We start from the raw sequence: 25,333 nt of genomic DNA, 5'->3' as shown, positions 1-25,333 counted from the left end.
TACAATAATTTATTTTTTATTTTCTAATATTTCTCTTATACAGCTTCCTAAGCTATTGAGTTGAGCAGTGTAACAATGAAACACAAAGTTCAATTCTATATTGTTGTTTTTGTTGTTGTTATTTTATTGTTATGTGGCGTAAACATCTTTATCACAAACTATTTATCCGTCTACATATTTAGGGTATTATGAAGAGATGGTTGGTTTTACTTATTATATTTTTGTAAGAGAATAGCTGAGTGTACAATGTCAAATGATTAGACATTTCAATGGCATTTTTATGTAGCCATTATTATAAAAACATAAACAAATACATATGTATAGAAAAAACAAATATATAAACATACATAATTATGCCAGGCAGGAACGAGGACCAAGTTCTGGCTAGAAGAAAATGAACAATAGTAACTCATCAACCATCAAAACGAACAATAGTTACTTACCATCCTAATAGTAGGAACTCTAACTGATCAGATATTAATTCATTAGCTGTTCCAATGTTCGAGGTTCTATATTGTTGTAACCCTTTTGATATAGTTAATGAACTATTACTTTTTTGGTGAAAAGTAGTGCAGAGTAAATCAATCGACACTTTTTAATTGAAATTGAATTACTAGTTTGTTATAAAAAGTTTGACAAGCAGAAATTACCATAGATAAATACACATAGATCGGAAACTCTCCCGTCAAAGACCTAACTCAGTTGCCAAAAACCTTAGTAGTGAGAATGAATTATTAAAAAATGATGTGGAAAGAAATACAACACTCGAGTTTCACAATCAGGTCCTAAGCAGCACTAAAACTATTGCCTAGTAGTTTAATGCTACCTTTAAAACTGCAGGGTTCTTCAAGTTTTTCTCCTTTTTTTGTCTGTATATATAAAAGTCTGTCTGTGTGTGTGTGAGAGAGCATATCTCATTCATATCAATCACAATCATAATCAAGTCTTTTCTTTCCTTCGTTCTTTTTTTTTACAGTTTTTCATTCTATGCCTTCTTTATTCATTCAATCATTTGTTCATCTACTACTGTCGCTTTCATTTAACTTTCGATACTGAAGTTTACAGCAGAAGCAGCAGGAGTCGGAGAAGATGTTGAAGGAGGTTACAAGTACAACAATTTTCTAGTCATGAATTTACAATAACGCAACTCAAGTGTATCTTTTTTTGTCTACGTTTAATGATTGTGTATGTAATACAGGGATGATAATTTTACTTTAATGGTACTTTTTTGTTGTTTTGGTACTATTTGGGAAGATTTAAAGATTTATTTGAAGGAGTTTTGTGGAATTTGCCATTGAAAACAAATCGAATGTCATCCATTTGATGCTTTGGAAGATTTGTTATTTAGTTACTTGTGATTTTTACAACTGAGTTAGGTATTTGACAGCAGAGTTTCCGATCAATGTGAATTTATTTATGGACTAGAAGCAAATAAACTTGGATCAACTAGAATATTGCTTTTACGCCCATTGATAGGCCCTTTAAGAGGCCGTTTATATGTTACTGAAATTACATATTGTTGAATTGGAACAAGTAGGATGATCAGGGCTTAAGCCAAAACAAACATACTTACAAATGCTATTTTAAAACTAATTAAAGTTCAAATTTAGTAGCATATATTAAGGCTTTTTTGGCTCTTTTCAAATGAGGACTTCCAAATGTATGTACATCATTGTAAAGTGTGTTTAGAATTCTTGTAGTTCCTTCACATTTCCCACACCCTCCCTCTCATCATTTGTATGTTCATGTGTTCCTGTGTTTTAGCATTTCATTTCATCAAGCTGTATTAATTTTTTGCTATTCATTAAATTTGTTCCTTTTGTTTTGTGTCGCATGTAGAATTAAACTAAACATTTTTTGTTTTATTTGAATTGTATTGTTATTATTTCCGAAAATGACAGGCGGGAATAGAGAGTAAAAAAAACAAATTTAATTAGACAATGGGGACCAAGATTCTTATGAAGCATTTTACAAAAGAAGGGGAAAGAACGATAATTTAAACTAATTCTAAATCTTAGAGACAATTTACTTGGGAAATAATTTAAAATTTTAGTTCCTTTTATACTTTAAATTAGGCTTTAATCGTAGTTAGTTTTATACTTTAAATTAGGCTTCATTTGTAGTTCCTTTTATTCTTTAATTGAGGCATCCATTGTAGTTCCTTTTATACTTTAATTGAAGCTTCATTGGTAGTTCTTTTTATACTTTAAATTAGGCTTGAATCGTAGTTCATTTTATACTTTAAATTAGACTTCAGTTGTAGTTCCTTTTGTACTTTAAATTAGGCTTCATTTGAAGTTCATTTTATACTTTAATTGAGGCTTCATTGGTAGTTGCTTTTATACTTTAATTGAGTCTTCAATTGTAGTTTCTTTTATACTTTAAATTAGGCTTCAATAGTAGTTCCTTTTATACTTTAAATTAGGCTTCATTGGTAGTTAATTTTACTTTAATTCAGGCTTCAATTGTAGTTCCTTTTATACTCTAAATTAGGCTTGAATTGTAGTTCCTTTTATACCTTAAATTAGGCTTCAATCGTAGTTCCTTTTATACTTTAATTTAGTCTTCAAATGTAGTTTCTTTTATATTTTGTATTAGGCTTCAATCATAGTTCCTTTTATACTTTAAATTAGGCTTCATTGGTAGTTCCTTTTATACTTTAATTGAGTCTTCAATTGTAGTTTCTTTTATACTTTAATTGAGGCTTCAATCGTAGTTCCTTTTATACTTTAAATTAGGCTTCAATGGTAGTTAACTTTACTTTAATTCAGGCTTCAATTGTAGTTCCTTTTATACTCTAAATTAGGCTTCAATCGTAGTTCCTTTTATACTTTAATTGAGTCTTCAAATGTAGTTTCTTTTATATTTTAAATTAGGCTTCAATCGTAGTTCCTTTTATACTCTAAATTAGGCTTCAATTGTAGTTCATGTTATACTTTAATTTAGGCTTCAATCGTAGTTCCTTTTATACTTTAAATTAGGCTACATTGGTAGTTCCTTTTTTTACTTTAAATTGGGCTTCGTTTGTAGTTCCTTTTATACTTTACATTAGGCTTCAATCGTAGTTCCTTTTATACTTTAAATTAGGCTTCAATCGTAGTTCATTTTATACTTCAAATTAGGTTTGAATCGTAGTTCCTTTTACACTTTTAATTAGGCTTCATTGGTAGTTCATTTTATTCTTTAAATTAGGCTTCAATCGTAGTTCCTTTTATACTCTAAATTAGGCTTGAATCGTAGTTCCTTTTATACTTTAAATTAGGCTTCATTGGTAGTTCCTTTTTTTACTTTAAATTGGGCTTCATTTGTAGTTCCTTTTATACTTTAAATTAGCCTTCAATCGTAGTTTATTTTATACTTTAAATTAGGCTTGAATCGCAGTTCCTTTTATACTTTAAATCAGGCTTGAATCGCAGTTCCTTTTATACTTTAAATTAGGCTTCAATTGTAGTTCCTTTTATACTTTAATTAAGACTTCAATTGTTGTTCCTTTTATACTTTAAATTAGGCTTCAATCATAGCTAATTTTATGCTTTAATTGAGACTTCAATGTAGTTCCTTTTATACTTTAAATTAGGCTTCAATCGTTGTTCCTTTTATACTATAAATTAGGCTTCATTGGTAGTTCCTTTTATACTTTAAATTAGCCTTCAATCGTAGTTTATTTTATACTTTAAATTAGGCTTCAATCGTAGTTCCTTTTATACTTTAATTAGGCTTCATTGGTAGTAAATTTTATATTTTTTTCTTTTATACTTTAATTGAAGTTTCAATCATATTTTTATAATTTTAATTAGTTAGAAAGCTTGCTTCCTACCCTCAGAATATCTAGTAATTTTCTATGCCTTAAATTAGAAAATTTGTCGTCATGTGTTATGTCAACAAACCTTTCCTAAAAAATAGTAATTCATATTTTAACAAATCTCTGACTTAATCCCATTTGCATTTTATATCCAAAATTTATTACTTTCTCTTTAACACTTTTATGAAGCCAAAAAAAAAAAATTATTACTAAAAAAATATTAAAATGTCTGAAATACTACATGTTTCTGCCCATAAAAGTCTGTTACTTGTAATTTATATGGTTATTTGCCTAAATGTATGCTGTAGTTGTGATATATAGCTGGTTGTTATTGTTTGGAATGTGATTTAAAAGCAATTGATGACAAAATTATTTCCACGAATATGTTTTTAAACCATAAACATAAATGCAAACTCATATACATAGACAAATATTTATTTATTTTTGTTTTGTTTTGTTTTGTTGAAAAATATGTTTATATGACCTAATTTATCACACTCTAACCCATATATACATATGCAGCAGTATTAGGGTGGATCCTTTTAAAGAGAGTTATTGAAAAATGACACATGTTTAGACTTCAAGATTAAATTTCTCGAAATGTTTTTTCCAGATAAAATTACAAAAATATTCAGATCATTTTAGACATGTTTAGTCATGCAGGGAAATTGTGTTCAATCAGCGTGAGGATAACTAACTAACTTCGATCATATTTACAAAATTCTCTGAGACAAAACCTTTCATTTTAGTTAATTTTTGCAAATGTGTCTCTATTAATGAATCGAAACACAAGCCACTTAAAAAGTAATTGTTGTTGGTGGCAAAATATTGGCAGAATATGGATGACAGACACATCTACATACATTTGCATACAGTGCCAAACATGACTGTGCATGTAGACAAACAGAATTTAAAGAGAATTCTTTAATTGAATTTACAAAATTTTCTATAGAAACAAAACCAAGTTAATGATAATAAAAAATTCTATAGAAAGCTCAATTAACGAGGAACAAAGTTTTCTATCGATAGCTGGGTTTTCTTAGAAAATATTGTTATCGATAACTGGGTTTCTATAGAAAACGTTGTTGTCATTAACTGGGTTTTCATAGAACACTTTATTATCGTTAACTTTGTTATCAATAACTGGGTTTCTGTAGAAAACTTTGATATCAATAATTTGGTTTTTATAGAAAACATTTTTATCGATAACTGGATTTCTATAGAAAACTTTGTTATCGGTAACTGAGTTTTCATGGAAAACTTTGTTATCGATAACTGGGTTTCCATAGAAAACTTTGTTATCGATAACTGGGTTTTCATAGAAAACTTTGTTATCGATAACTGGGTTTTCATAGAAAACTTTGTTATCGTTTACTGGGTTTTCATAGAAAACTTTGTTATCGATAACTGGAGTTTCATAGTAAACTTTGTTATCGATAACTGAGTTGTCATAGAAAACATTATTATCGATAACTGGGTTTTCATAGAAAACTTTGTTATCGATAACTGGGTTTTCATAGAAAACTTTGTTATCGATAACTGGGTTTTCATAGAAAACTTTGTTATCGATAACTGAGTTTTCATAGAAAACTTTGTTATCGATAACTGGGTTTTCATAGAAAACTTTGTTATCGATAACTGGGTTTTCAAAGAAGACTTTGTTATCGATAACTGGGTTTTCATAGAAAACTTTGTTATCGATAACTAGGATTTCATAGAAAACTTTGTTATCGATAACTGGGTTTTCATAGACAACTTTGTTATCGATAACTGGGTTTTCATAGACAACTTTGTTATCGATAACTGGGTTTTCATAGAAAACTTTGTTATCGATAACTGGCTTTTCATAGAAAACTTTGTTATCGATAACTGGGTTTTCCCAAAAATCTTTGTAATCGATAACTGGGGTTTCCCAAAAATCTTTGTAATCGATAACTGGGTTTCAATACAAAATTTTGTTATCGATTTTCATGAAAACCTTGTTATCGATAACTGGATTTTTTATTGAAATCTTTGTTATCGATAACTGGGTTTTCATAGAAAACTTTGTTATCGAAACTGGATTTTCCCATAAAACGCTGTGTCCTCTCCGATGAACCAATCACGTCGCTAGTTCTTTATGAATAACAATGTGTTAAAAATTAATTATCTTTAATACAAACTTAGTGCTATAATTATCGATATTTAAATTGTTATCTACTAATCTCGCTATTATTACCTACAATTGCTATTACAATTGTTAGCTTATAAAACGTTTAATAATCTTTTTAAAAAAATGCTAATTAAACTCACTTTCTGTACTCCATTCTTTTTCGCAATTCTGCCACGGCAGCTCTGTGGTAAACGAGGCAAACATGTAGAATATTGTCCAGGCAATAATGAGATTATAGTAGAGCATGACAATGGCCGAAACAATTATCATGCCAGTGCCCAAACCGCAAAGTAATGGACAGAAACGTTGATAGATGGCAACGGGACCCAATGCGGCATATTGACCAAACGATAATTCCATAAACATTAAGGGCAGACCAGCAATGCACAGCATAATGCTAAAGGGTATAAGAAAAGCACCTGGCACAAACGAAATTAAAAACACAATATGAACATTAAGAGTAAATTACTATGTATGTAATGCTTAGGACAACTTACCTCCGCCATTATTGTAACATAAATAGGGAAAACGCCATACATTACCCAAACCCACCGAATAACCTAAGAGTGATAGCAAGAAATCAAAACGTCCCGTCCAATTGCCTCTTTCGGGCTCATTTGGATCACCTTGTGCCGTTACATCGAGCGTTAGTAGAGCAGCATGCGAATCAACGTCACGCAGTGTGGCCACCGTTGGTATGGAGGTCAATTGTTCCTTGCTGGGTGTATGTTTGTCCACCTTGGCGGGTTTGGGAGTGGGCGGTGCAGGCGCTGGTGGTGGTGCATTAATGTAGGGCATTTTTTGACCCGGTGGCAATTCGATGGAAGTAAAACGATCCTCATTTTGCTGGGAATTAATAAGAGAGAAAAAAATATTTAAAGAAAATTAAATTATATGAAATTATGTTATTAAGATTAAATACAAATTAAAGTAAATTAAAACATGTACGCTCTAATGACAAAACTCTATAGATGAGGAGACTGTAGGCTCCTCTATTAACGAGACTCTATACTCCTCTAGTAAAGAAACCGTAGTCTCCTATATAGAGGAGACCGTAGTCTCCTTGAAGAGACTGTAGTCAACTATATATAGGAGACCGTAGTCTCCTATATTGAATTGACTGTAGTCTCCTCTATCGAAGAGACTGTAGTATCCTCTATTGACATGTCTTAGTCTCCTATATTGACGAGACTGTAGTCTCCTCTATTGACGAGACTCTAGTCTCCTCTATTGACGAGACTCTAGTCTCCTCTATTGACGAAACTATTGTCTCCTCTATTGACGAGACTATTGTCTCCTCTATTGACGAGACTCTAGTCTCCTCTATTGACGAGACTCTAGTCTCCTCTAGTCTCCTCTATTGACGAGACTCTAGTCTCCTCTAGTCTCCTCTATTGACGAGACTCTAGTCTCCTCTATTGACGAGACTCTAGTCTCCTCTATTGACGAGACTCTAGTCTCCTCTATTGATGAGACTCTGGTCTCAGCTATTGACGTGACTCTAGTCTCCTCTATTGACGAGACTCTAGTCTCCTCTATTGACGAGACTCTAGTCTCCTCTATTGACGAGACTCTAGTCTCCTCTATTGACGAGACTCTAGTCTCCTCTATTGACGAGACTCTAGTCTCCTCTATTGACGAGACTCTAGTACCCTCTATTGACGAGACTCTAGTCTCCTCTATTGACGAGACTCTAGTATCCTCTATTGACGAGACTCTAGTCTCCTCTATTGACGAGACTCTAGTCTCCTCTATTGACGAGACTCTAGTCTCCTCTATTGACGAGACTCTAGTCTCCTCTATTCACGAGACTCTAGTCTCCTCTATTGACGAGACTCTAGTCTCCTCTAGTCTCCTCTATTGACGAGACTCTAGTCTCCTCTAGTCTCCTCTGTTGACGAGACTCTAGTCTCCTCTATTGACGAGACTCTAGTCTCCTCTATTGACGAGACTCTAGTCTCCTCTATTGATGAGACTCTAGTCTCTCTATTGACAAGACTCTAGTCTCCTCTATTGACGAGACTCTAGTCTCCTCTATTGACGAGACTCTAGTCTCCTCTATTGACGAGACTCTAGTCTCCTCTATTGACGAAACTCTAGTCTCCCCTATTGACGAAACTCTAGTCTCCTCTATTGACGAGACTCTAGTCTCCTCTATTGACGAGACTCTAGTCTCCTCTATTGACGAGACTCTAGTCTCCTCTATTGACGAGACTCTAGTCTCCTCTATTGACGAGACTCTAGTCTCCTCTATTGACGAGACTCTAGTCTCCTCTATTGACGAGACTCTTCTCTATTGACGAGACTCTAGTTTCCTCTGTTGACGAGACTCTAGTCTCCTCTATTGACGAGACTCTAGTCTCCTCTGTTGACGAGACTCTAGTCTCCTCTATTGACGAGACTCTAGTCTCCTCTATTGACGAGACTCTAGTCCTCTATTGACGAGACTCTAGTCTCCTCTATTGACGAAACTATTGTCTCCTCTATTGAAGAGACTATTGTCTCCTCTTATGAGGCTTAGTCTCCTCTATTGACGAGACTCTAGTCTCCTCTATTGACGAGACTCTAGTCTCCTCTATTGACGAGACTCTAGTCTCCTCTATTGACGAGACTCTAGTCTCCTCTATTGACGAGACTCTAGTCTCCTCTATTGACGAGACTATAGTCTCCTCTATTGACGAGACTATAGTCTCCTCTATTGACGAGACTATAGTCTCCTCTATTGACGAGACTATAGTCTCCTCTATTGACGAGACTCTAGTCTCCTCTATTGACGAGACTCTAGTCTCCTCTATTGACGAGACTCTAGTCTCCTCTATTGACGAGACTCTAGTCTCCTCTATTGACGAAACTATTGTCTCCTCTATTGACGAGACTATTGTCTCCTCTTATGAGACTCAGTCTCCTCTATTGACAAAGGTTGTGGCTGATCATAATAAACCTTACCTTGAGCAGGTTTCTAAAATTTTCTGAATTCTTTAAAAATTTATACAATAAATGATATGGAATCCAAGACATTGATTTCTTTAGGAAATATTTAAAAAATCTCATTGAACTTAAGTGTTGACATTAGTAAACACATTAAAATTTATGCACAAAACTAATAAATGTTAGAGAAAAGAATTCGTTAATTTAGAAAGCAACTTTGAGGCGCTAATATTTTATTAATACGATTATTTTTTTTTTGTATAATTTATGATTAAATTAATATGCTGCCACTTGAAATACGACCATGGCCTCCACAGCCTCAATTGTAGGTTACTAAAAAAATGAATATGTATGTTTGATCTAACAGTAATTAGCAAAAGTAGGCAGACACCAATGTATAACTAAATTTTTAAAGTTATTTGAAATTTGGTTGAATACTTTTAAGGCATAGTGTAATTGTAGTGGATGTAAGTAACCTTGCTTTGATTATTTATACCAAAATTGCCAACAATTGACGTTGACACTTTTTCTCTTTGTTATTGTGGCAGCAGCAGTATCAGCAGTAGCAGCAACATTCATGTTCTGTTCTATTCTGTAATTCATCCTGCCTCTTTATTTTCAACGAATTTGTATGAAATTGTATAAGTATGCCTGACTGCCTGCTGCCTGGCTGCCTTTTTGTGTCTGTGTCTATAGGTCTCATTTTTTATTACGGGTGTAAAGCCGAAGGTGGCGAAGGAGGCCATCTCAAATGCATACATATAAATCTTTGTCAATTTCTGTTATTTTTTTTTGTTGTATTTTTAAATGCTAGTTTTGTGGAAAAAATATTGTACACCACGTCAACAACAATTTGGCCAACAGCCAATTCAAACATTTGATATTTTATAACTAGGTTGTTGTATTTTTGTGTGACAAAAATACTTTAATTTTTTCGTTATTATTTTTATATTTAAATAGCTGCAGGGAAATTTTCTACATATGCTGTAAATAGTTGCCAGAGTTCTTTAATAAATGAGTATTAGATATTTGTAAATAAATAAGCAAATAATTGATAAATTAAATTAAAATTTTCTTTGATAATTTTAAAGATTTTGTTGTTAGGCAACAGCTGAGGTTAACAGATATTAATGGGAAAATACAATATTTGAAAAGCGTTTTTTTTTGCAAGGACACAAATAAAGGCAAACATAATAAAAATGTATTAAAACTGAGAATTTTTCAAAAATTAGTTTTTCTTGTGATTTTTAATAATTACTTACCTCCCACAAATCAATATCCAATTGTGTGCTCGATTCTTTATTTGGTTTCAATTTCTTTTGTTTTGATTTCGTTTTTGATTTAGATGTTGAACCCGATTTCTTATCCATGTTGTTCAAACAAGAAAAACTCGCTGTTTTGTTTACGTATATTCCTCTTTAACCTTTAACTAGTTTAACAACACTTTTTTTTTTTGAACGGTATATATGCAAATGGCTGGGTTACTACTCTTTCTTCTCTCTTTCTCTTTGTTGTTTACTAATATAATGTTTGTTTGTGTGAGAGTGTTTGGGTTTTGTTTACATAATAGTTTAACAAATTATAACCGTAAAACAGAGTTGCTTATCAAAAGTAGTAGGGGAAATAAGTACGTGTGTATGTTTTAGTTTATTTTCTTTTTTAGAAAAATATTGATTGAAAATGTGTATTAATGAAACTAAGTGAGTTTTTTTTTTATATTATTTTTGAAGTAGTTGTTATTAAACTGTAGTTTAGTTTTGTATTATTTACAAACTGTTGCAATTTATTTGAAAATTGAAAAAAACATCGGATGCTTGTTATTCTATATATTTATTTCAGTTGTTGGTGTTGTTGTTGTTTTTTAAATTGTTGCTGCTCAGTTGTGTATGTTGTTGGTAAAAAGAACATCATAGTTGTTGTTATTGTGATCATTGACATTGTCAGGTATTGAAGGTTTTTTATTTATTTTTTTTTTTTTTAATTTTATAGTAGACGTTTTTGTTTGTGCATATAAAAGTGATATATAAACAGAATATTCTTGTCAATATGATGATGATGACCTTTTACTGCAATCAATCTGAAAAATACACAAAGCAGAAAAAAATATGTAATAAATATAACAATTTTGAATTTATTACAAAAAAATAAAAAAAAAACTTGTAGTATTGGAGTAAAACTAATAAATGTTAAGTTATAATTAGTTTTTTAAATTAAAAACATGTGTAAGCCTTCAAATATGTTTGTATAAATATGATTTTTTTAAGAAATTTTTTATTGCAATCTTATCTGTGCAAAAATAATAAATAAATTCCATTGTTCAAATGTTGTCATTATTAAAAGTAAAAAATTTTAAGAAAAATGTGAACAGGAAATAGTTTTTCATATGTGAGCTAATTTCAAGTTCATCTCAAGGGTGAATGACTCAAAAATAAGAAATTTTTTCAAATGTTTAGCTTTTATTTCAAACATTTGCACACTATAAATTAATTCAAAGTAATGGCCATTGTTAGCTATAACCTTCGGACATGCAAAATCGTCTTTCAAGATCCCAAATTCCCTGCTTTTGAATTAATCCTGCTGCTTACAAACGTTTTGAAATTGCTGATTGAGTAGCTCCCAATCGTTTTGAAAGCTATTGTAGAGTTTGACAAAAATCTTCACGGAGTAATGCTTCCAATTCCTGGTCTTCAAACTTTTTGGCTGGTCTGCAGCTCATGTCACATTGGACATTATGCACAAGCGAGTTGAGGGCATGGTCATCTCACGTGAAGCTGGTGTGAACTGGCTGATGAGATTTGACACTGTTAGATTTTTTTCTTGTGGGGTCTTCTTAAGTCACAGGTCTATGCAAATAAGCCAAAAACCACAGCGGCCCTTTACCCATTTTTAAGGCCAAAACTATAAGGAAACATTGAACATTCCAGGTTTCTGATTTCGAATCTGAGGTAAAATTTTTCAAATTGAAAATGGCGGATCCAATATGGCGGCGTAAATTTTAAAATGTCTTCTGATTTACATGAAAATTTGGTATGCAGGAGTATTCAAGATTGCTGATTTCGAATCTGACGTAAAATTTTTCAAATTCAAAATGGCGGATCCAATATGGCGGCGTAAATATTAAAATGTCTTATGATTTACATGAAAATTGGTATACAGGGGTATTCAAGATTGCTGATTTCGAATCTGAGGTAAAATTTTTCAAATTCAAAATGGCGGATCCAAAATGGAGGCTTAAATTTTAAAATGTCTTATGATTTACATGAAAATTGGTATACAGGGGTATTCAAGATTGCTGATTTTGAATCTAAGGTAAAATTTTTCAAATTCAAAATGGCGGATCCAATATGGCGGCGTAATTATTAAAATGTCTTCTGATTTACATGAAAATTTAAAATTTTCAAGATTGCTGATTTCGAATCAGAGGTAGAATTTTTCAAATTCAAAATGGCGGATCCATCAAAAAAAAAAATTTTTTCCTTCATTGGAATAGGCTTATTTATCCTCATTCAAAATATTGCCGCATTCAACATTAGAAACAAAAAATTGTAAATAGCATTCTCTTCTAATTCTTTTATTCATTCAACCAAACTTCCGCAAGTTCGTTATTTTGCAAGCGGAGGCTGCCTACGAAAAATTATATTTCTCAAAAAGTGCAACATGAAATTGACAAAAATGGGTAAAATAACCTATAGTGCATTGGTCAAATACAGCATGATTTATGTGCCAGAGTCATGGAAAATTGGACATTTCGGATTGGTGCTTCCCAGCGAAAACGCAGCGGACATTTGCACGATGTTAAATACCAGAAGTAATAAAATCGATAGGCCTTTCAAACTAATAACAAATTTCCATATCTCACACACCATTGTTTTATTTAAATTTAAAGAAAGGAAGCGCTTAATTAAAAACATTTTATAAACAGAAGACATGTCACCTAATTTTATGACGATAGCTACATAATTAGTAATAGTCCTGTTTATACTCGGTGTAGGGTATCATATGGTCGTGCTTGACCCACTATAGTTTCATACATGTTTATTTTTCATTTAAAATCTTCCTTTACAGGACCTGGCAGTTTAAGTTGGCCAATTTGAGTTCTTAAAACGAAAAAAAGGCGAACTTGTCTAGTTTTCATTCCTTTTCTTTTTGTTTTTCCTATTTTGCTAAAGAGTATTATATATTTGTCATCTCTTTGTTTGTCTGACCGATGAGACAATAGCTTTTGTTGTTGTTGTTGCTGTTTTTCTCATCTTTTATTTGATGTTTGTGTTGATGTTGTTGTTTATTTTTCTGTACAGTTTTAAGTTCAGGGATTTGTGTTGTTTTATTATCGTTGTTGTTGTTGTTGTAGTTATTATTTGTTCGTTTCAATTATTGTTGTCTTTTGTTGTTTGAGTGTGTGTGTTTGTGTGGGAGGGTAATAGGGAGCAAGAGATTATTTTACTAACAACAGCAGGAATGGAAAATTCAGTGCTATTGAACAAATATTTAAGTAAATCTCTATTTTTCATTAGAAATTTTAGAATTTTGTATGAAAAACGTATTTATTTAATTAATGTTTATACATAATCCAAGAATTCATTTAGTTTGGTAAATAAACTTTCGTTAAATTTGTTTTAATTGCTAAAAATAAGAAATTATTTTAAAATTCATTTGCAGTTTAACTTTTTGAAACTATTAATAAATAATATATTTGTTATGTTATATAAGTGACATTAAATCAAGATTTTCTTTAGAATTGCATTACAATTCAACTATAGAAAACATAATAAATTTCATATAAAACAATTAAGAAAAAAATTTTCGTTAATTTCGATAAAATTACTAGAAATAACAACTAAGCTAAAAAAATATTGTGTTTAAAAAAATAAAGTTTCGTTAAGTTTTTTAAATGTCTTTAAACATACTATTTTTTTCAACATTGAAAAGCAATTTTACTAAATTCAACAAATCTAAAAGCAAATAACTTTGTAAAGTTTTTTTTCAGAATTTAATAAAAAATATTCCATAAAAATAAAAAATATTTCCAGTTTTGTTTAGTTCTAATGTAATTTCAAAAAATAAAGAATTTGTTTCCAATTCTTTTAAATATTTTTAATTTTGAAAATTAAGTTTCGTTATGTTTTTTTAAATTAATTTCCAGATTTAGTTTAGTTTCTAGTCTAAATTAAGAAATTATATAAAAAATCTTTTTAAATATTTTGGTTTTTTTAAAAGTGTTTCGTTAATTTTTTTGAATAAGCAGAAAAACAAAATTCCTTAAGATTTTTAAGATAGAATCTTGAGCAAGTTACACAAATATTTCAAAATTTTAAATTTATTTTTATTAGTTTAAAAAATAAAGTTTCGTTAAGTTTTTTAAATTGACAAATTCATTAGAATTTTAAAGAATCGTATTCAACTTCAACAAATATGGAAAAAATTTTAATTTATTTTCATTGGTTTAAAAAATAAAGTTTCGTTAAGTTCTTTATAACGGACAAAAAAACTAAAGTTCTTTCGAATTTTAAAGAATCTTATTCAAGTTAAGCAAATATTGAAAAAATTAGAATTTATTTACATTGGTTTAAAAAATAAAGTTTCGTTAAGTTTTTTAAAACGCCAAAAAATATATTTTTTTCTAGTTTCGAACAGAAATTTAAATAAGTTAGATGAAAATATAAAAATGTGGTTCTAAATGTCTTTAGTTGCATAAATAAAGTTTCGTTAAGTTTTTTTTAATCACCAAAAAACTAGATTTCTTAAAATTTTTATAGAATCTTGGGCAAGTTACAAAAATATTTCAAAATTTTAAATACATTTCCATTGGTTTAAAAAATAAAGTTTCGTTAAGTTTTTTTAAAAAGCACAAAAAAATATTTTTCTCTAGTTTTAAACTGACACTTAAATAAGTTACACGAAAATAGAAAAACCTTGCTCGAAATGTCTTCAGGTTCTTAAATAAAGTTTCGTTAAGTTTTTTTTTACTACCAAAAAACAATTTTTTTTTAAGAATTTTAAAGAATCTTGTGCAAGTTTAACAAATATGTTAGAAATTAAATTTTATTTTATTCAGTTCAAAAAATAAAGTTTCGTTAAGTTTTTTTTTACTACCAAAAAATAAAATTTTTTTAAGAATTTTAAAGAATCTTGTGTAAGTTTAACAAATATGTAAGAAATAATTTTTTATTATATTCGGTTCAAAAAATAAAGTTTCGTTAAGTTTTTTAAGTCATGAAAAAAAAAAATTTTTTATGAACTCTAAAATATTAACTCCAAATTAAACAAATATAATATAAAATTATATATTACTTTCATCGGCTTAAAAATTAAAGTTTCGTTAAGTTTTTGAAAACGTTAAAATAACAAAATTTTCTTATTTCTAAACAGATGCTAAACTAAGTTAAACGATGAAAGAAAAATATATTTCTTAATGTTTTTAGAGTAAAAAATAATGTTTCGTTAAGTTTTTTTTATTACCAAAAATCGAAATTTTGTAGGATTTTTAAAGAAGCTCATGCAAGTTAAACAAATATAGAAAAAATTAAATTTTATTTCAATCGTTTAAAAAAATAAAGTTTCGTTAAGTTTTTTAAACAGTCGAAAAATATAAATTTTTATTTTTTGAAATAAGTTAAGTTTGAAATAAGTTAAAGGAATAAGTTAAAATAACTTTTTATATAATTTAATTAGAAAAAATAAAGTTTCGTAAAATTTTTTAAATGATCAAAAACTACAAAATTTCTGTGAAATCCTAAAGACATTTATATTATTTAAATAAATATTGAAAAAAATTATATTCTATTTCAATCGTTTTAGAAAAAAAGTTTCGTAAATTTAAATTTTAAATTTAAAAATAACAAATTTTTCTACATCAAAGCTAAATCTTTAATTAAATACTCTTCCAGCTTTGTTCTCTTTTGCTTGTTGAAAGAAAAATTACTTTTGTTCTGCAAATTTTCCAGTTTTTTTAAAGTTTTTTGCTTAATTTTTTTTTAGTTTTTTGTGCAACTTTCATTAGTAATTACTGAATATAAATATTAATACTAAAAAAACCTATAATAAGAGATTGCATTAAAATTGTGTTGGGTAATTTTTCCAACCCTGATCTACAAATTTACACACTTGGAGATAAGCTGTGTATTTATTTGTTAAAAACGATTTCCATTTGTTTTGCTGTGATGAGAGTGACTGACATTTAGAAAAGAGAATCTCACAGGTTTATTAGTTTATAAAAGGTTTTAGATACGAAAAAATGGTTTAAATTTAAAGTATAGTTTTAGGCGCACTAAAATACTGGGTTTAAGTTATTGTTTTTTAATAAAATCTCTATTTAAACGGAATATTTTCACTTTAATAATTGAAATTAAATGAATTAACAAAATATTAAATTCAATTTAAACAATTTGCTAATAATAATCTGTTAGTTTAACTTTTAATCTTATAATTGTTATCATTTTTATTTAAATTATTTTAATATTTATTTAAAATATTCCATTTCATGTTACCTTAAACTGTGTTTATCCTAAATATGCCAGTAAGTACGAGTATGTTTCATTTTACTAAACTTACAAATTTTATATCTTACAAATATGTATAATATATAATAAAAACGTAGCTATCTCTACAATATAATACCTGGTTATAGTTAAATGAGGTAAAGTAAAGTTCATAACAATGCAGCTTTTGGTTGAAATTCTATTGGTTTTTCTGGTTAAGGTGAAACAGCAAGGATGTCCCTTTAGAAATTTATTAAATAAATTTTAATAATTAAAATAATATGATAAAACTAATAAAAACTTAAGAAAGTTTTTTAAATTGTTTTCTAAACTAAAGAAAAATTAATATTAATGATATGCAACCTTGAAAAAATGTTGGTATTTTAAAGAAAACTACTAAAATTTAATAATTTTTTAAGAATTTTATATCAAAAACTAATAAAATACTTCGTATTGTAAAAGTAAAACATTTTGAAAGATTTTTTTTTTTGAAAACTAGATTCTGTAAAATTGAAAAATTAGGAATATCAAAATATCAAAATATAAACATTGAGCAAATGACATAATTTCAATAACAAAACTTTAACTTTATTGTTTTTAATTATACCTAAACATTCTAAAAAGAAATTTAACGATTTTCTAAGATATAGACAAATTAATATTAATCATACGCACCCTCGAACAAAATTTAGTGTTTTAAAGAAAACTATGAAATTAAGTAAATTTTTAAGAATTTTATATCAAAAACTAATGAAATACTTCGATTTCAGTTATTCAATATTGTAAAAGTCAAACATTTTGAAAGAATTAAAAAACAATGATTTCTTTAAAATTGAATAATTACCAATTTCATAAATGGCTCAATTGAGATAATAGCAATAACAAAACTTTCACTTTATTGTTTTTAATTATACCTAAACATTCTAAATTATTTAATGTTATAGTAAAACTTATTAAAATTTCAGAAAATTTTAAGAAATTTAGCGATTTTCTAAGATATGGAAAAATTAATATTAATCATACGCACCCTAAAACAAAATTTAGTGTTTTAAAGAAAAACACTTAAATTAAATAAATTTTTAAGAATTTTATATCAAAAACTAATGAAATACTTCGATTTCAGTTATTCAATATTGTAAAAGTCAATAATTTTTAAAGAATTAAAAAAAAATATTTCTTTAAAATTGAAAAATTACAAATTTCATAAATAGCTCAATTGAGATAATTACAACAACAAAGCTTTCAGTTTATTATTTTTAAAAAGAGCTAAACATTCTAAATTATTAGATTGTATAAAAAAACTTATTAAAACTTAAGCAAATTTTCAAAATTTACATGACTTTTTAAAAATAAACAAAAATTAATATTAATCATACGTACCCTTGAACAAAATTTGATATTTTAAAGAAAACTACTAAAATTAAAAACTTTTTCAAGAATTTTGTAACAAAAACAAAGAAATTACATCAATTTAAATAAATTAATGCAAAAAAGAAACTAAATATTTTGATAGAAATGGATTATTTGACTTGAAAAAATTTAATCAATTTGAAGAATTTTTTTTTAAGAATTTTATAACAAAAACTAATAAATTACTTATTAATAAAGTTAGTTTCTACTGCTCATTTGATTATTGGACGTTAAGTTCAATAATAAATTCTTTTAAATTTTAAAAATTTTGATTGAAATCGACTTTTTTAAAGCAAAACTTAAATTTGAAAGGCCATATTATGCGATTTATTAATGCCCTCATACTCGCAATCAATTTTTAAATTTATCATGGTTCTGTTAAACTGATTTTGAATGGAAATTTTGTTTTATAAACCTTTTATAAATTGAATAATTGATTATTGATATGAGGACAATACTAAATCGAATACTTTGAGCAACATATTCTGGTATGTGATGAAAAACGATTTAGCTGCAAAAACGATTTCAAAACGACAAAAGCTGTGATGTGTTTGTTTGAATCGTTTTGTCATATTAGTTTCAAATTCCGATTTGTTTCAAAGGGGATTTATTGAAATTAAATGTTCACATTAATTAAGGTAAACAAATGCAGACTTGCTTATTTTGTTGTTTTTTGGTATAAAAATGATACGGAATGAAACAGAAATGAAATGTGAAATCAATCGAAATTCATCACACCTAAATCGTTTTTGAGATTGATTTCAGTTTTGAAAACGATCATTTTTCATCACATGCCTGATTACAATTTTACTTAAATCCTTGTATTTTTTTAACCCAAATTTTATTAAAATAGTCCCAAAAATTTTAAAGTATTAGATTTTGTTGTAAACATTATTAAAACTAAAGGAAATTTCCAAAATTTCTATGATTTTCTAAAATAAAGAAAAATTAATATTAATCATACGCACCCTTGAACAAAAAGTTAAAATTTTGAAGAAAACAACTAAAAAATTAAATAAATTTGCCATAATTTTATAGCAAAAACTAATTTCTGTTTTTTAACAATACAAATGAAAAACATTTTTAAAAATTTTTTTTTAAAAAAATAAAAAGTTACAAAATAATTTTATATTTTCCCCTGTAAATTTGAATTATTTTGAAAACGATATTGAAAAACTAAAATCACATTAAATTTTTGGAAATTTAGTTAGTTTAAGGAATTTTCATCGATATACAAAATTTTGTTTAGGGGTGCGTATGATTAATATTAATTTTTCTTTATTTTAGAAAATCATAGAAATTTTGAAAATTTACTTAAGTTTTAATAATTGTGACTATTGAAATTGAAGTAATTTATTAGTTTTGGTTGTAAAATTCTAGTAATTTTTTTTTTAAAGAATTTTCTTTAAAATATCAAATTTTGTTCAAGGGAGCGTATGATTAATATTAATTTTACTTTATTTTAGAAAAAAGCATGTATATTTTGAAAATTTACTTAAGTTTTAATAATTTTTACTAATGAAATTGAAGTAATTTATTTGTTTTTGTTATAAAATTTTTGAAAATTAATTTTTTTGTTGGAATTTTCTTTAAAATATAAAATTTTGTTTAAAGTAAAATTCAAGTTTTCTTTTAAAAAATTAATTAATTTTCAATATCTTCTATTCAAAATTAATAAAGTAAAAGTAATATTTCTTGCTAGGAATTTTTGAATTTCAAAAGTAAAAAAAATAATTTTTCATCATAAACTAAGTCAAATTATCAAATTTCACGAAAGATTTTTTTTAATTCTTTGCAATTATATTATTTAAATCTAACCCCCTGTCTATACTTGACAAATATTTATCATAACAATTAATGACGTTTGTTGTCAAGACAAAGTTGTCTGAGCAAAAGCACTAACAATTTTGTCATAACGAAGCAATAATACTAATAAATGGAGACTATACCTCATAATTATTTATCTTGACAACCATTTTGAAGTTTATCATGATAAAAATGTATCAGGTGTATACAAGGGGTAAGTAATTTATTCATTTTTGTTATAAACTTCTTGGAAATTTAATTAATTTCTGAAATTTTCTTGAAATTGACAAATTTTGTTTAAGGGTGCGTATGATTAATATTAATGTATATTTGTTTTAGAAAATCATGTAAATTTTCAAAATTTACTTAAGTTTTAATAATTGTGACTACTGAAATTGTAGAAATTTAATAGTTTTGATGGTAAAGTTATTGAAAATTATTTATTTTTAGGAATATTGTTTAAAATATCAAATTTTGTTCAAGGGAGCGTATGATTAATATTAATTTTACTTTATTTTAGAAAAAAACATGAATTTTTAAAATTTACTTAAGTTTTAATAATTTTTACTACTGAAATTGAAGTAATTTATTAGTTTTGGTTGTAAAATTATTGAAAATTTATTTTTTTTAAAGAATTTTCTTTAAAATATTATATTTTGTTTAAAGTAAAATTCAAGTTTTCTTTTAAAAAAATAAGTCAATTTTCAATAAAGTGAAAATAATATTTCTTGCTAGTAATTTTTTAATTTAAAAAGTTCAAATAATTAATTTTTCATCATCAATCCATAATGAAATTTATTAATTTTTTGCAATTATATTATTTAAATCCAAGTAATTTATTCGTTTTTGTTATAAACTTCTTGGAAATTTATTTAATTTCGGAAATTTTCTTCAAATTAACAAATTTAGTTTAAGGGTGCGTATGATTAATATTAATTTTCATTTATTTTAGAAAATCATGTAAATTTTGACTATTTGCTTAAGTTTTAATAATTTTTACAACAAAATCTAATAGTTTTAAATGTCTAAGATAAATTTCAAAACAATAAAATGAAATTTTTCTTTTGCAATTATCATTATTCGGCTATTAAGAAAATATCCTCAAGTTTAATTTGTAATTTAAAAAAAACAGGAATTATTTTTTAGCTTTTTTAAAATTATTTATTTCTCCATAGTATTAAAACATTTGCTACATTTTAAAGCACTAAATCTCAATTCTTAAAAAAAATAATTTAAACCCTTTTTTCTTCATAATAAAGCCTTTTTCCAACATTTTAACTCAATATCCCTGCAGTTATTTTGGCAGCTAGCAAAGCTTTTAACATGAGTTCTATATATAATATAAATTAATATTAGAAATAGATAAGAATAGTTTTCCATATCAAAAAAGAGATGTGAATCATTTTCTTAAGCCCAATAAAATGTTTAAGAAAATTGCAAAAAAGTAACTCAAAAATTTTATTGTTTTTGAAGGTATGGAAAATAAATTCCTTTTCTAAAACAAACTGGTTAAAATCTCATTTCTGTCTCCAATATAAAAATTAAAAATTTAAATCACTCTAATTTTCATATTAATATCCATTTACACAAAGACACACCGGCATAATTGTTGTTTAATGAAGAAAATATTTAAACATTTTCTCATTTAATTGAAATTTTCAACAAATTTTCTAACAAATCCAATTTATAAAACAACTTATATTATTTAACCGGTTATATTTTCTTAATTTAAAACAAAAATATTATTAAATTGTCCTCAACATTTTAAACTTTTAATATCTGTCGTAGAATTTATTAAAACTAAAGAAAATTATTAAAATTTACATGATTTTCTAAAATAAAATAAAAATTAATATTAATCATACGCACCCTCAAACAAAATTTTGTATTTTAAAGAAAATTCCTAAAATCACATAAATTTTCAAGAATTTTGTAACAAAATCTAAGAAATAATTACGGTTTAATGTCTGGCCGCATATTCCCGTGATTTTTTGGTCAGATTTTAAGAATTTTGTAACAAAATCTATAAAATTATTGAGTGTATTATTAAAAATTGCGGGATTTTTTTTAAAATTTTTAGTATTTATGTGGGTTTTTTAATGAAAAACCATTTATATTTAATTTTAATTATTAAATTGTTTTAATTCTTTATTGGAATTGTGCTTAAATTATTTACATTTATTTTAAAGGTTTAACGTGCTTAAATTATTTAGTTTTAAGTATTTAATGTGTGCTTATCGAGCCTCTAATCTCAACTGATCTGTCCTGTCATTAGTTCGTCCCTGTCAAGTCTTGACTCGTTCGAGCCACACCCTAAATCTCGTCAGTAATCTCTTCTCGTTCGTAACATCTTCTCGTTAGTCACTTGCAGAGTTGCATTTGCTAAAATGTGCAACCACTTCTGGTGGTTCGGGCGTTGCCACGTAATCCCACATTCGGCCCTCCTGCACGGTCTTTCGACTCGAATGACGGATTCCATTTCTTCATATATTCTGCCACTGTATTGGATCTTCTTGGACCTTCACATTCTCCAATCTTCTCAACTTCATATCTGTCGTGTTTCAATGCCTTCACTACCTTATATGGACCAAAATATTTGGGTTTAAGTTTGAGCCCTGCACCAAATTGGGTTCGCTTAATGGCTACCAAATCATTTTCGCGATATACAGGGGCTTTTACTCGCTTCTTGTTAAAAGTTTCCCTGTTCTCTGCTTGTATTTTGGCAATATTATCCCTGGCATCATTGCGAATTTCATTCCTTTCCGCATCTAGTTCCATTATCGAAAATTCCTCAATAAGTTTTCTTATATCCTCATGTTTCTCCGTTCTCATTTCCAAACCTGTGAGTATCTTAAATGGCGATACCTTGGTACTTCGCGGTGGTGTATTGTTGATACATTGTTGAACCCTCTCTACATACCGATACCACTGCTGAGGATTTTCCGCACACAATTTGGACAGCAATGAAACAACTATTTTATTTATACGCTCTACTTGACCATTACCCCTTGGAACACCTGTTGCAATTAGTAGATGTTGTATATTCTGTCCCTCACAATATTCCTCAAATGCATTCGATGTGAAGGCAGTTCCCCTGTCCGAGATTATTCTCTCTGGATTCCCAAAAATAGCTGCTTGGCGCTTCAATCTGTCTATTACCTCTTCGGTACCCGTACTTCTGGTAGGGTATAGCCAAACAAACTTAGAAAATGAATCGACCACTACCAGTATATGGTTATAGCGTTTTGGCGTTTGATCCATTGGACCAACATGATCAATGTGGTACGTCCTTAATGGTCTATCAGATTTGTCTATGGGATTTAATAGACCCTCACTCTTTCCTGCTTTCGCCTCGTTAACTATGCATTCGATGCAGCTGCGGACAACCTTTTCAATCTTCTTCGTAATGTTAGGTATATAAAACTCCCTCTCAATCAATTCTCTAGTCTTCTTACTACCGAAGTGTCCTTCACGATGTGCAATTTGAATAATTTCCTCTTCCATATTCGTTGGGATCACTATTTGTTCCCGGTTTGGATCCTTGTAGAGTAGATCATGCTTCAAATAAAAATCTTCATAAGTATCCTTCTCCATAACTTTCCTTATGGCCTTAATCCAGTCATCCCTTAATTGAGCTTCCTTAAGGCGATGTCTTATAGAATCCTTTACCAAAAGACAAGATACTCGGCTTAGTGCATCCACGTGCCGCATTTTAGTTCCAGATCTGTGCTCTATTGTATAATCGAATTCCTGAAGGAACATTGCCCACCTGGATACCCTCAATGGCACATCCTTCTTCTTAATTGTCATCGCAAAAGCATTGCAGTCTGTAACTATCGTTATTCGGTTACCCATTAAATAAACCCTCCACTTCTTCAATGCCTCAATTATGGCCAAAACCTCGAGCTCATACGAATGATATTTCCTCTGGGCGTCTGTTGTCTTACGACTCATGTATTCTACTGGGTGTAGTTGTTGGTCCTCTGCATTCTTCTGAAGTAAAACACCTCCGTATCCATACATACTCGCATCTGTGTGTACCTCTGTTATTGCCCTGGGATTGTACAAATTTAGAACTGGCGCATCCATTAGATTTGACCTTAGTTGATTAATGGCTATCATCTGTATATCTCCCATTTCAAAAACAGCTTCTTTTCTCAATAAGTCAGTCAAAGGCCTTGCTATCATGGCATAATTGGATACAAATCTTCTAAAATAGGATGTAAGACCCAAAAATCTTTGAAGTGACTTTTTGTCTCTTGGAATTGGAAAATTTGCGACTGCAGCTGTCTTCTCCGTCGATGGTCTAATCGTAGAATCTTCCACTATATATCCTAAAAAATTAACCCTCTTCTGTAAAAATTGGCATTTCTCCCATTTAATTTTCAATCCATGTTTCTCAGCAACGCTTAGCACCTTTCTCAATTTTACGACACCTTCTTCCTCGTTTAGTGACGGGATTATAATATCGTCGATATATACTATAATAGTACCATCCTGTATTAATTCTCTATAAATCGAAAAAATAAATCGGGAAAACACTGCCGGCGAATTCGAAATACCAAACGGCACATATAAAAACTCGTACTGCCCATTATGCGTCACAAATGACGTATACTTTCTCGACAGCTCCTCTACTGGTACATGAAAGAATCCATTTCTTAAGTCCAATGTCGTAAAAATCATTGCGGACTGCAATTTGTGCATGACGTCATCTATCAGCACCATTGGAAAATTATCCCTCATTATCTTTTCGTTCAGCTTACGATAATCGCAACACAATCTCTTGCTTCCATCCTTTTTATTTACTAATACAACTGGTGAGGCATACTCTGAGCTGCTTAATTGTATGATACCGTCACGCAACCAGTCATTCACCTGTTCTTCTATAATATGTTGATCTTCGTATGATAGTCGTCGAGGTCTCTGATATATAGGAATATCATCCGATAAAATAATTTTCATTTGGATTGGCGATGGTTCCTGTCTATTTGGAGTATAATTTTCAATTAAAGCCCTAATTTCCTCAGCTCTCTCTTCATTCATATGGGATAATTCCAATCTCTCATCGTAGTTATCAATCATGACCGTATAACAAAATTGTTCAAACTCATTTTCAATTCCACAAGAAATCGAGTTATTACTTCCTGCATGTCCATCCAATTCTGTCTTCCTAACAAATGTTGTACCACTAGAAGTCATCATGATATCAGCCTGCTGTAAAATATCGTTACCGATTGCTGCCGGATAAACAAAATTTTCTGCTACGAAAAACTTCAAATTAAAATCAGCCCCATCAATGTTGACTGTCCTCTCAAAGCTACCAATACAAATTAATCTATAGTCCCCAGCCGTAATAAAACATTGCTCCTCTCCAACAAAATCCACGTCCCCTAAAGTATCAAAAATGTCAAGTCTTACTATAGAAATGTCACTGCCTGAGTCAACTATCGCCGAAAACTTTACGCCATTAATCTCTATATCCTTGAAATTACGATTTGCCGACGACTTATATCCATCAGCATTGTAAAAATTGCTCACCATGCACGAATTGTCCCCTTCAGTCTTCACGTTAGAACTTGTCTGGTCCTTGCACTCAAAAGATTTGTGACCTTGCTTTCCACATTTAAAACATTTAATACCGGTCGACTTACAGTCCTTGGCGATGTGATTCTCCTTACCACACTTGTAACATTTTCTTTTCACCTTTGAATCCTGCTTTGACTGCTCTTCCTTAACCGGTTCTGGTGGCGACTT

The 25,333-nt window shown here is 28.9% G+C and overlaps 1 protein-coding gene across 1 annotated transcript in view; it reads right to left on the bottom strand.

Moving 5' to 3' along the window:
* Positions 1-25,333, bottom strand: part of GlyT (Glycine transporter) — a 99,813-nt gene that overhangs the window by 33,320 nt on the left and 41,160 nt on the right. The window contains exons 2-4 of the mRNA XM_065512097.1: positions 10,145-10,959; positions 6,452-6,800; positions 6,095-6,373 (exon numbers count right to left, since the gene is read on the bottom strand). Coding sequence (XP_065368169.1) covers positions 6,095-6,373; positions 6,452-6,800; positions 10,145-10,252 — 736 coding nt within the window. The 5' untranslated portion in view covers positions 10,253-10,959. The remainder of the gene's footprint in view (positions 1-6,094; positions 6,374-6,451; positions 6,801-10,144; positions 10,960-25,333) is intronic.

This window comes from Calliphora vicina, chromosome 5 (genome assembly GCF_958450345.1).
Source record: "Calliphora vicina chromosome 5, idCalVici1.1, whole genome shotgun sequence".
Lineage (NCBI taxonomy): Eukaryota > Metazoa > Arthropoda > Insecta > Diptera > Calliphoridae > Calliphora > Calliphora vicina.
This window is presented reverse-complemented; position numbering and strand designations above follow the sequence as displayed.